We start from the raw sequence: 13,215 nt of genomic DNA, 5'->3' as shown, positions 1-13,215 counted from the left end.
AATTTCTATTTTATCTTATATATTCTTGAAAATAAATCTATGTTTATCTTAACATTTCTACACTGTTCATTTTTAACCTGTGTAGGCCAACCTTTCCTATATCACGGCGACTGTAGCTTCTCTGTGACAAAATTAGAAAATCAGAATAAAGATATTTAAATTGGAGTCAAGAAACTATAGTTTCCATGAAAATGTTATCACAGCTTGTTATGATATTATAAAAACTGAGTCAGTCGTGAACAACTTGAGATCGGAATTGGAGAGTCAGGTGGCCCCCATAACCCCCCATGCTCCAGACCACTCCAACTGTGTGAATGTGGCTGAGTTATTCAGACGGAGCCACAACTTCCTAATCTGAGGGAATGGAAGGAATTCACAACCTCTCAGTCCTTGTAAGAATAAAAGAAGATAATTGATGGGAATGCTGTTTGCAAAAGAACAAACATCTGTTTCTGTGATTCCATTGAATACTAAAGTATTAGCCTGGAATAGTCTGAGCCCCACATATTTCATGCCAGTTTTCCCAACCACGATCTGCCTTTCTCATGAATCCTGATCCATTTGCAGAACAGTTATCATAACCCCTTTAGGAAATGGGAAGTGTTGGCCTTCCCTTTTGCACCATAAGGGGAAAAGGACAGTGCTCATTCAAAGTAGAATATTTGCTTTCTTAAAACACTGGAGGGAAACCTAAAACATTTTTTTTCTCTAGCCCCTTTTGCATGTTTCCTATTAATTTCTGGTTCAGCTACGTCTGGCAAACGAGTGTTATTTTTGCTACATTGGAAGACTTCCCTGAGGAAACAAACTGTGGACCTTCCCTCTTCCATGATGTTATTTGTGTTTAGTTTTGGGGGGACGTTGTGCTTGCTTGTTTTAGTTTTGCAGGATCTCCTCAGTTAAAGGCTTCTAAGTAAAACTGCTGACCCAGGGGTGCCAGTAGTATGCCTTCTCAGTTCATTTGGTTTTAGACAGTTTACTTATCATAATAAACTTGTGCATCTTTTCAAAAGAATTCATATGCAGAGTGGAAATGTAAGATGTACTTCAGAAGTCTCTTTATTATTCTGACAGAAAGGTTTCCCTTTCGCCAGGAGTTCTGGAACTCTTTGTTGCATGCTTTTCTGGCAAAACCATGAAATCCATGTTTCTCCCCTCAGGATGATGAGCCTCCAGCTAAAGGGAAGAAAAAGAAAAAGAAGAAAAAGGAGGAAGAGATCGACATCGATGTGGATGACCCTGCCGTGAGTCGGTTCCAGTACCCCTTCCACGAGCTGATGGTGTGGGCCGTGCTGATGAAACGCCAGAAAATGGCGGTGTTCCTCTGGCAGCGAGGGGAGGAGAGCATGGCCAAGGCCCTGGTGGCCTGCAAGCTCTACAAGGCCATGGCCCACGAGTCCTCCGAGAGTGATCTGGTGGATGACATCTCCCAGGACTTGGATAACAATTCCAAGTTAGTGTCTAGTGGGGATTTAAAGGCCAGGAGAGACGACCATCCTGAGTACTTGTCTCTGCAGGGAGGGGTGGCCGATGTACTTCTCACTTAAGGACAATGGTGGTTAAAGGTTGTTCACAAATCACTTTGTCATATTGGCATTTTTCTTTCTGTCTCTCGGAGGTGTTTTTGGACTGTCATTGTTTTCGTGTACTGCCTTCTCTTTGCATCAAAATTGAAACACAATTTTCTTCCTTTCCTTGAAACACAATTTTAATGCAAAGATGATGAAATTAATTTCCATAAGGAAACACACACTAACAAGGAATACAACGTTAATGAGCCTGTGCCCTGGACTGTGACCTTCACAGGTGTTTCTGATTTTCCTCCGTGCTTAGGTGCTTAGGTGGGACAGGATGGCTAGAGGGGGCTGGAGTTGGGCGTGCTTCCCCTGGGTCAGTCAGGCTCTGATCAAACCAGCAGGTGAGGCTCTGGCAAAATCAGTTCTCCTGATGGCAGACTATTAAGAGAATGTTCTGGTAATTTCAAAATGGTTTCTTTTCCCCTGCTGGAAAGAGAAGGGGATTTTTCTCCCATATTCACTGTGAGAACCTGGTTGAGCTCCTGAGATAGAGGTCACAAAAGCATGGGTGTCCCCCGCATGACTGGGTCCCCCTGGAATTTTTTACTCACAGACTTTCCTCACTGAGCCTCCAGCAATTCCTCAATCACAGTTCACATTTTCCTAACTCTGCACTGGTTCCTGCAGAGGTTTCTACTCCAGTAAGTTGTGGTTTTTGGTATCCGCCTGTCTCTCCAATTTGGGGGACAGCAGTTTGCCCTATGTCCTCCCTTCTCTGGTGGAGCTGAAAAGATTCAATGTTCGGCTTGTTTAGTTTGTTACTTGTTAGGATGGACTGGCGACTTCCAAGTTCCTTCCATGCCACACTGGAAACCAGAGGTCCCAGCACAACTTTACAGGGACCTAAACTTGAGGAGAGCACAGGCAGCGTGGCCAACATCTAACACCTTTGTTTTCTGAAGTTCACCACTTTTATTTTGGACCCGATGATTTCTAAAATTACTAGCTGATTTCTAAACGTCAGAAATTCAAGACTCCCTAATAATGGGGCCATGTCCACCTACCCCATGGGTTTTTTGATGCCAACCTTTGCTTCCTAGAGTCCCCACATGGTGACACGTGGTCACTCTGCAGCCTGCAGGAGGGCTGAGAGGTGCTGCTGATAGCATTCCTCTTCAGGGACAGAGAAGGCCATTCTCCCACACGTGATTCTGCCTTCCTCATCCTTCTCGTTACTGGAATAAAATCTTCTTTACAATGGAGAAACAAAAGCAGAGAAGGGCGATCACTTTGGGACCGTGTCTTAACCACATTCTGTTATAAAAAATTGAAGGAACTCAGAACGTGTATGGTTATTGCCAAATATTTGAATCTGGGTCATGTGGGGAAGGCAGTAAACTTTATGCTCAAAATTCAGCTTGTGCCACCTTCTCCATGACCCCCAACTTCTATCACTGCCCCCATCAGTCATTAGGCGCCCTCTGGCCTGGGCCATATAACAACTATGCCTTATCTCTGTCATAGCACTGAGAATGTTGGCTTCTCTGTAGTCACTGTGATGGTGAAGTGTTACACGTGCAGAGAAAGGCATGCATCTGAAATGTCCAGCTGGTGACAGTCCACAGGTGGGATATGCCAGCACCACCGGCACCCAGATCAACTAAGAACCTAGCCGGCACCCACCAGCCCTCCTGTGACCCCTTCCAGTGTCCACCTCCCCCAACTACCACCACCAGCAGCCCCACTACTGTGGCCTCCAACTCCACAGGTGCTGCATTTGAAGTCACTTTTGCTGTCTTTTCTGTCTGCCTCCCTGATTTGTGCACAACTTGAGGGAATGGACTCTGTTTTCTCATCTCCATGTCCCTGGGGCCTGAGGGACAGATGTGGTCTCAACCTACATCTCCACTTGCAGCAGAAGCAGTCAGCCCCCCTCCTGACTGAGCTCCCAGCCACTGTCCCTGGCCATCCCCCTTTGGGGACACATCCCTGGAGCTTCTTGCTTGCAGAGAACCTCAAAGCCCCTCCAGTGAAGGATTCTGTGTCCCTTGGCTCCGTAAGTCCTTGTGGATACGCCTAAGAAAGAGCTTGTGGCCACTGTGGCTTCACCCTGGTCCCTTCTTTTTTCCCCCAGAGACTTCGGCCAGCTTGCTTTGGAGTTATTAGATCAGTCCTATAAGCACGACGAGCAGATCGCCATGAAACTCCTGACCTACGAGCTGAAAAACTGGAGCAACTCGACCTGCCTCAAACTGGCCGTGGCAGCCAAACACCGGGACTTCATCGCTCACACCTGCAGCCAGATGCTGCTGACCGACATGTGGATGGGAAGGCTGCGGATGCGGAAGAACCCCGGCCTGAAGGTGCGTGCAACGCATTGCGAGGCGGGCCGGGGTGACAGTGACAAGCAGCTCTCTGCCAGGCTGAGCTGAGCATTTTCTGTGGCTTATTTCATTTATTCCTTTGAGCAACCTCCTGAGGGAGACGTCATGACAATCATTGTCTTATAGATGAGGAACCTGAAGCTTTAAGATGAAATGACACGCCTGGGATCTTAGCTGGTCAGCACGGGATCAGGACCCACACTCAGGTGGTCTAACTCGGCCCTGCCTGACCAGCCCATCAGGCTGCACAAACCCCCGCCACAGTCAGAGTCTCCTAATGGAGCCTCCCCCATAACTCAGCATGCACACGCACCCTGGTTGGGTCATCTACCCACCATTAAAGCAGGGACTGGAACTCTATTTCTAGATTCCCTTATAACTCTGAAATTGTATATTATTTTACTAGCGATGTTTTCATGACATGGGAGAAAATTACGAGACAATATGAAGCTATGAAAGGGTTTGAAAAAGACATAGTGGGGGAAAAATTATATTGCAATCAAACCCTAGCTCTGGGGTTTGCTGCTGTTAACTACTAGCTTATCTTGAGAAGGGATTCTAATCTGCAGATAACCTGGCGATCTAATGGCAGTATTATATCTATTTTAGAGATCTCCATGAGGATAAAGAAAAGGCTGTACAAGTTATACTGTGTAGTATGGTTCTGACAAATAGAGGGCACTTTGTTTCTTAGAAATATGACCGTTATGTCTGTCTAATTCTATATCATATGCTAAGCTGATGTTATATGTAACTTAGGATATTAATAAACAGTTTTCAGAATCCCAAGAATAAAGAGCTCTTCAAGGTTTTGAGGAAACTAAGGTGGATCACCTACATGGGGATGAACATCGAATTGGCATCAGACTTTTCATCAATAACACTGAAACCCAGAAGGCAGCAGTGGAGGAAGGCCTCACAGTTCTGAGGGGAAAGCATTTGGAGCCTGGAATGTTGGTCAACTATTCAAAAGCATGAGAAAAGAACATCTGTTTAAGACAGGCAAAGACTCAAACTATACACCTTCAACCTCCCATTCAGAAGAATTAGTTTAGCAGGTAGTCCAAGCAAAAAAACAAAAAAAGGTAAAAATTACAATGTAAAAACGTGGTGTGGAGTGTAAGAAACAGGCCCCAAGTTTTATAAATTGCCATTCAAAAGCTGTGCAGCCGAGAGAAAGGCGGTCAGATTAAAAGAGGCCAAGGAGTTGTGGGGTCCAGAAAGGAAGTACTCAAGGAGAATAGAAATAACTCCGATAAATAGACAGAATGACTAAGAAGCCCCCAAGTGTCAGGAATACAGGTTAAGGAAGCAAAACAGTTTATAATCCTTAACAAGAAAATAGAAGGCGAATTCATACATTTCAGGAAAAACAATGAAGTGCACACAAAAGTTAAAGTTCAGTTATGATTCAAACTAAAGTTTAAAACGATCTTGAACCATTGGTAGAGTGTGGAAAAGCACTGACAAAAAGGGAAGTGCAGCTGGGCGTGGGGGCTCACGCCTGTAATCCAAACACTTTGGGAGGCCAAGGCAGGAGGATCACTGGAGCCCAGGAGTACAGGGCTAGCCTGGGCAACATAGTGAAACCCCATCTCTATAAAAAAAAAATTTTTTTTTTAATTAGCCAGGTAGGCCGGTTGTGATGGCTCACGCCTGTAATCCCAGCATTTTCTGAGGCAGAGGTGGGCAGATCATGAGGTCAGGAGATCGAGACCATCCTGGCTAACACAGTGAAACCCCATCTCTACTAAAACTACAAAAAATTAGCCAGGTGTGGTGGCAGGTACCTGTAGTCCCAGCTACTCGGGAGGCTGAGACAGGAGAATGGTGTGAATCCGGGAGGCAGAGCTTGCAGTGAGCCGAGATCGCGCCACTACACTCCAGTCTGGGCAACAGAACGAGACTCTGTCTCAAAAAAAAAAAAAAATAGCCAGGTATGGTGGTGTATACCTGTAGTCCCAGCTACTCAGGAGACTGAGATGGGAAAATCACTTGAGCCCAGAAGATTGAGAATGCAGCTAGCCATGATTGTGCCACTGCACTCCAACCCAGGCAACCAAGCAAGACCTTGTCTCAAAATAAATAAATAAATAAATAAATAAATAAATAAATAAATAAAAGCATGTTTTCTGTCTATGAGCCTGGGCATCCGGGCATCCTTTTGTTGTCTAGGCTGAGCCCATGTTAGTCCTTCTTTTGTGAGTCACATTAGCCTTGCAACTCTTAGTTCACATAATCTCATTTATATCAAAGGTAGTTCTGTATAAAATACTTTTGGCCTACTTACTAGAGGTATTATATTTTATTTATATTATATTTTAATGTAAAGATTTGCCTTCCTTGAAATTTCATGTAAGGACTTTTTTTTTTTTTTTTTTTTTTTGAGACAGAGTCTTGCTGTGTCACCCAGGCTAGAGTGCAGTGGCACAATCTCAGCTCATTGCAAGTTCTGCCTCCTGGGTTCAAGTGATTCTTGTGCCTCAGCCTCCCAAGTAGCTGGTATTACAGACGTGCACCACCATGCCCAGTTAATTTTTGTATTTTAGTAGAGATGGGGTTTCATTATGTTGGCCAGGCTGGTCTCAACTCCTGGCCTCATATGAGCCACCAACCTTGGCCTCCCAAAGTACTGAGATTACAGGTGTGAGCCACCATGCTAGCCAGGACTTTTCTTTTTAAAGTTAGGACCACCAATAGTGCTGCTTGCCATTCATTTAAAAAATTTAGTGTATGTTCTTAAATTTTTTTACTGCCTGCAATTCTACCAACGTACCAAGCACATGTCACAGAACATCAGACCAGGGACAAACATTCCAGGGCTCCTAGGTTATTGAATAATGTTGAAGGTCATAATTTAAAAATTTTAACTATGCTGGGAAATTTTTCTAGAATTGCCACAGCTTAAAAAATCGATTTATGTCCCTAGGTTATCATGGGGATTCTTCTTCCCCCCACCATCTTGTTTTTGGAATTTCGCACATATGATGATTTCTCGTATCAAACATCCAAGGAAAACGAGGATGGCAAAGAAAAGGAAGAGGAGAATACGGTCAGTGACACACTTGACCCTAAGAGCATCAGTGTGATCTCGTTTTAAAAATTGTTGAGATTTCTTGTACTATGGATTGAGAAATCTCACTGGTTAAGAGCATTTTTGGAATTGTTTTTTTTAATGGTGCCTGTGTGCTGGAGTGCCTTGCATTTCTCATTTAACCACCTGCCTGTCATGTGCTGTGCTCTGTTTTCCAGGACGCGAATGCAGATGCTGGCTCAAGAAAGGGGGACGAGGAGAATGAGCACAAAAAACAGAGAAGTATTCCCATCGGAACAAAGATCTGTGAATTTTATAACGCGCCCATTGTCAAGTTCTGGTTTTACACAGTAAGGCCTTCTTTTAAACATTTGACATTCGGCATGTTTTGAATGCTTTGATATGTTGGAATCAAGAAAAATTTCAAGGGTTTAAAAAAGTTTCTAAAAATTCACTGAATTAAAATGAATTATGAAAACAAAACTGGGACTAATTGAGATCTCTGGCTAACATTGGATCTTGATATCCTGTCATATATTGATATATGTGATATATTGATATATGGCCATCCTAGTCCAAAATACACCATCTCATAAGGCAAAACAGTCACATGCTGTTTGCTTACGATGAACTCTTTTGATGCCTTTAGCAATACAAACTTAGGGAACTATAATTTTATTTTTAAATGAACAGAGATGACTAGTGAGTTAAAGAGCAAATTCACAGATTGCATTTTTCATGAAATTGGTGGGGTCATTACAAGGGCATGGCTAAATCCAGATAGTAAACTCTTGGAATAGGGAAACAAATCCAGGCCTCTCGTTCTGAAGTGCTCACCAAATTGACCAGCTTGGCCGGCAAGCCATCCTCCATCCCCCTCTGAGGCCCGGGTCTACACAGCTCCTAGAGTGTGGCTCTCTGCTAACAAGAGGAGGAGAGGAGGCAGGAGGGCAGATCAGAGCGCCTCTGGGGGAAATGGCCGAGCTGCAGGAAGTACCAGCGGGGGTGGCCAGGCATGCTGTGGCTTGTGCAACCATGTCAGTCGGGAGGAAAGAGACTTCTCATGAAACCCCAAGCATCAAGCCGCAGCCCACGCCAGGCAGGTCTCGGGGCTGTGGTTGCACTGGTGATGAGGTGGGAACAGGGCATGGGACATGAGCTGGGTCCCTAGCCATGGTCTGGGCGATGAATGAGGGTGGACTAGGGGCAGAGCAAAGCTCTGTGTGGGGGCCCACCTCAAGGGTTGGCTGTGGGTCTGGACACCCAACCTTGTGGCAGCCATGATTGATGATACAGTCGAAGTCACTGCTGCCCATCAATTCTGGTCAGAACCATCTGAGGGCCTGAGGTGCACCCAGCCTACAGGAGAGCCCAGCCATAGAGGCTGCTGCCAGGGATAGGGCCAGGAAGCCATCGAAGCCTCTCAGCCTTGGGCCTCGCCCCAGACCCTCTGAACCGGGTAGAGTCAACACACACTGTACAGCTTCCCAGGGATTAGGTTGCAGCCCAAAGTCTGAGAACCTGGCTCTAATCTTTCTTAGAGAAGTGGGTAGTGGATCTGGGGGGGGCCTGCCTGTCTCCTGGTAAAATGTATAGGATTGGGAGGTGGGATCTTGGAAAAAAAAAACTGCCCAATTACAAATACTCAACTTCTAGCAGCCCTCCCCCAAGCCTTCCAAAGGGGCCTGTGCCAGTGAGGGACCCAGAAGCTGAAGTTTTCTTGGCGTGATGGTGAACCACCGGGGACAGGTGATCCACCGGGGACAGGTGAACCACCGGGGACAGGTGAACCACCGGGGACAGGTGAACCACCGGGGACAGGTGAACCACCAGGGGCCGGGGACAGGTGAACCGCCGGGGACAGGTGAACCACCGGGGACAGGCGATCCGCCGGGGACAGGCAATCCGCCGGGGACAGGTGAACCACCGGGGACAGGCGATCCGCCGGGGACAGGTGAACCGCCGGGGACAGGTGATCCGCCGGGGACAGGTGAACCGCCGGGGACAGGTGACCCACTTCAGACGCCCTCCCCCAACCCCTTAACTCCCCGCTTTTGCCTCACCCACCCCCACCTCCAGCTCTGCCTCTTTCCCTGCCACAGAGATAGGGGCCCTGCTGCGGCCACAGCAAATCCTGGACATGCCACCACTAACTGCAGGGACCCTAGGGTCAGCTCGCATGTCTGGGTGGGCAACTCATCTGCATGTCCTCTCATCTGACTTCCCAGTTGTGGAAAGAATCAGGAAGGAAATTTGTGAGGCAGGGAGGAGTAAGTAACATTTTCCAATTTCCAGGAATGTAGAAGACACTCCAGCAAACTATTAGGTTTCCCGTTATCATAATGTTTGCAACTTCATAGTTTCCCCGTGAGGATGACAGCACCAACAAATACGTCTCCACGTAGAAAATGAAAAGTCAGGGCCCATGCCATGCTGAAGTATAAAATGCCTCCTGTCCTGCCTCCACGTCTTCTGTCTTCACTGGTGAGGTGCAGGGAACGTTTCCTCTCAGTGAGTCAGTCCAGTTGGAAACAAAGATTCTTTTAGATGTGTCAACCTGAAAGAAAATGGGTGTCAAAATTTGATTGCAATGTTATTCCCCCAAACACAGCTAACAGCTTGTCTTTCTTTCAGATATCATACTTGGGCTACCTGCTGCTGTTTAACTATGTCATCCTGGTGCGGATGGACGGCTGGCCCTCCCTCCAGGAATGGATCGTGATCTCCTACATCGTGAGCCTGGCGTTAGAGAAGATACGAGAGGTGGCTACTCCAAAGGCCTGCCCCAGCCCACTAACCCCTGACTGCAAATGCAAATATGGCTCCTTACTGAAAAAACATTTCATGCAAACTATGCATGTTGGGCCAGGCACTGTGGCTCATGCCTGTAATCCCAGCACTTTGGGAGGCCGAGGCAGGTGGATCACTTGAGGTCAGGAATTCTAAACCAGCCTGTCCAACATGGTGAAACACCACGTCCACTAAAAATAAAAAAATTAGCCAGGTGTGGTGATGCACGCCTACAATCCCAGCTACTAGAGAGGCTGAGGTGGGAGGATCACTTGAGATCAGTAATTCAAAACCAGCCTGGCCAACATGGTGAAACCCCAACTCAACTAAAAATACAAAAATTAGCCGGTCGTGTGGCAGGTGCCTGTAATCTCGGCTACTCAGGAGGCTGAGGTGGGAGGATCACTTGAACTCGGGAGGCAGAGGTTGCAATGAGCTGAGATGGCACCACTGCACTCCAGCCTGAGAGACAGAGTGACAGTCCATCTCGAAAACAAAAACAGAAAAACAAATTATACATGCTGTGGGACTTTTTTTGTACTCACAATTCCAAGTTTATTCCATTCATTTATTTAAGATGTATACATCTTGAATGAACTTAACTTGGAAATTCAAACACGAGGCAAAATAAAGGTATTTAACAATGAAAACAGGTTTGAATGCATACGAAAGCATCCGCAAATGCTGCTGGAGACTTGAGATAAACCAAATTACCACAACTGGGTACAAATTTTGGCTTAGTTTTTTGGGACCAGAAGCGAGAGATACAAGGGACACTTGCACAGTGTGGTCCAAAGCCCAAAGTTGCAGGAAAAATATCATCTCTTTTATCTCTGGACTGTTGTGTAAGAGATTTATGAAGGGAGGGCTCCCAGTGAGGAGGAAAAGGAGCTAAGTGAGGTGCGGCTTCAGGTGGACCCTGTCCTTGGCCTAATCCTGTAGGGGGCTCTGAGTGAACTGGACACTGTGGCGTCTGTCTCACCTTTGGGCCCCACCTCAATTAGTCATTGGGACCCACCAGAGACATGGCTCCAAGTGTCCAAGAGCAAGCCTCCCAGAAGGGTGCAGGCGTGGGCCTAACAGCAGCACCCGCGGCAAGTGGGGTGGACAAGCCCTCCTGGGGGAAGCTCCCGGGGATATGGGAGGGGCCTAGAGCATTTGCTGCAAACACAGGGAACAGGATTTTCAACTCAGTGTTGACAAAGAACAGACACCATCTCACAAACGACTCTTGTCATCCCAGAGGGCTCGAGTGAAAATGTAACTCCCAGTAGGCAATCTCTGCAGACAGCAGAGGAAAGACGGGCCAGGTACTTTCCTTTCCAGTATCATTCAGAAGTTTTAATTCACTAAATTTGCTTATAAAGAGAAAGCATGTACCCAAGCAAAAAAGCACCTTGAACTGAAAAAGCCCACAGCACCATTTCATATCCTTTCTGCAACTGATATACAACCAATACTATTATTTTGCGATAACTGTTGACCCTTTCACTGAACTGAAAAACATTATTAACCTAGTCCAGGTAGAGGGAATCTGATGGCATCGGACTAGAGCCTGAAAAACCAAAAGAGCATTGAATCCAAAATTACACATGCCACCTTCTACTACTGTTCCTTTTCTAGCGGGGCTTCCTTCAAATTCTGCAGGTGCTGCAACTGGGATTTCCTGAGCAGCCTGCTTTCCCATCACTGTGCTGTCATGACCTTGCTGAGGATCTACCATACACCAAGACACTGTTCTTTATTCCAGGAACCTGCCCCCAGTTATAGGAGAGAGAGGGCGGCCATCAGCTGGTGTGCACGGGTTGTTAAACTAGTGAATCCCTTCTGTGTGGGCTGATAGAAAACCACTGTCCCATCCTGCCCCAACCACCCACAGAGATCCCCAAGACCTCTGCAACTGAAGGGGTACCACCTGGTATGGCAACCCTCCACCCAGTGCGGCACCACAGACAGCTGTGCCATTGGGAAGGCTCTGCATATGCCTGCGCATGTTGCTTGCTAAATATCTTCCATTTTATTCTGTGGAAGTCTCCCCTTAAGCAGCAGTGATTTTGAAAGGATAATATCTCAAGTAGGGGAAAACCTGGTCTAACTTTCCCCTAATTTCTCATGTCTAAGTTGCAAAGGAATTTTGTCAAATCAAAACATTTCCTAGCCCCGTTCTGCCATCTCCACTGGGTGGACTGCCCCTCTGTGGGGCCACGTGGGGCTCATCTGTGCTCTAGAGTTTTCGTCCTGTGTGACTCTGGAATGTGGAGTAACAGGCACGTATCCAGATAATTAAAAAAGAAATCAAAATGCAGCTGCTTTAATTACAGCCAGAAGGACATAATTTAGAAGGCATTTCCTGAGTTTGTAAAATGCTGAATCTAAGAATAGGGAGGATCCCATGGAATTTCCCTTTCCAGATATCTCTCACTGCCTGAGAAGAAGGGTGTTTAGAGGTTTTGAGTAGGAAAGGGGCCAGAACATGCCCTGGAATGTTCCACGAGTCTTATCATTCCAATATTCTAAGACAAGACTTCGAATACGGCATCTCAGTTTATTGTTCTCTGGGATTTGTTTTCAGATCCTCATGTCAGAACCAGGCAAACTCAGCCAGAAAATCAAAGTTTGGCTTCAGGAGTACTGGAACATCACAGATCTCGTGGCCATTTCCACATTCATGATTGGAGCAATTCTTCGCCTACAGAACCAGCCCTACATGGGCTATGGCCGGGTGATCTACTGTGTGGATATCATCTTCTGGTACATCCGTGTCCTGGACATCTTTGGTGTCAACAAGTATCTGGGGCCATACGTGATGATGATTGGAAAGATGGTTAGTAATGGCATCCTGTGGGTATCCAGAGAGACTTTGGCTGTGGTTAGGGCATAAGAACAGGCCTTGGGCATGGCTTCCTTCAATTTCATTTGGTTTTTCTTTTGCAGTTGGCCTTTTAAAGGAAATATTCTTTGCTTTAAGATACACAGTTCTCCTACGTATTGATAACTTAATAAAATCCAATAGAAAAACATGAGTTGAGGGCCTACTGTGTATATATAAATAACATATATACATATATAGTGTGTATACACACACAATATGCATACATATATCTCTCAATATATATCAGGTACTCAATATATACTGTCTTCCTTCTTCCATACCATATTTCAACTGTAGGATGACTAATTACTTTTGCTTTTTATTCCTTCTGATTTATTATTAATGAGCCTATTTTGACAGCAACATTAAAGAAAATAGCCTCCTTTTTTTATAAGAGCTTAATTCACTTTCCCAGGACATAAGAGAGCATCAATTTTTGATGCAATAGGAATTCAGTAGCAAAATAGATGTCTCAAAATATTTACTTGTTGATGGCTGGAAACATATTTTCAGGGACATGGATTTGATGTTCTATGAGACTACATCCCCTTCAGAATGCACATATGGCCAAAAAAACCCACAAAAAACTGCCTGATTTATAACCTCCTAACATATGGT

The 13,215-nt window shown here is 45.8% G+C and overlaps 1 protein-coding gene across 3 annotated transcripts in view; it reads left to right on the top strand.

Annotated features, from left to right (window-relative positions):
- The window catches only part of TRPM1 (transient receptor potential cation channel, subfamily M, member 1), a 160,763-nt gene that overhangs the window by 122,113 nt on the left and 25,435 nt on the right, over nt 1-13,215 (top strand). For all 3 annotated transcript variants that reach the window (XM_012000572.1, XM_012000570.1, XM_012000571.1), the window contains 6 exons: nt 1,161-1,453; nt 3,652-3,880; nt 6,831-6,953; nt 7,154-7,285; nt 9,570-9,698; nt 12,298-12,549. In XM_012000572.1, the coding sequence (XP_011855962.1) occupies nt 1,161-1,453; nt 3,652-3,880; nt 6,831-6,953; nt 7,154-7,285; nt 9,570-9,698; nt 12,298-12,549 (1,158 nt within the window). The remainder of the gene's footprint in view (nt 1-1,160; nt 1,454-3,651; nt 3,881-6,830; nt 6,954-7,153; nt 7,286-9,569; nt 9,699-12,297; nt 12,550-13,215) is intronic.

Source organism: Mandrillus leucophaeus, unplaced genomic scaffold (genome assembly GCF_000951045.1).
Source record: "Mandrillus leucophaeus isolate KB7577 unplaced genomic scaffold, Mleu.le_1.0 Scaffold631, whole genome shotgun sequence".
NCBI classification, from domain to species: Eukaryota; Metazoa; Chordata; class Mammalia; order Primates; family Cercopithecidae; genus Mandrillus; species Mandrillus leucophaeus.
The sequence above is the reverse complement of the archived record's forward strand: the minus strand, read 5'-3'. Positions and strand labels throughout refer to the sequence as shown.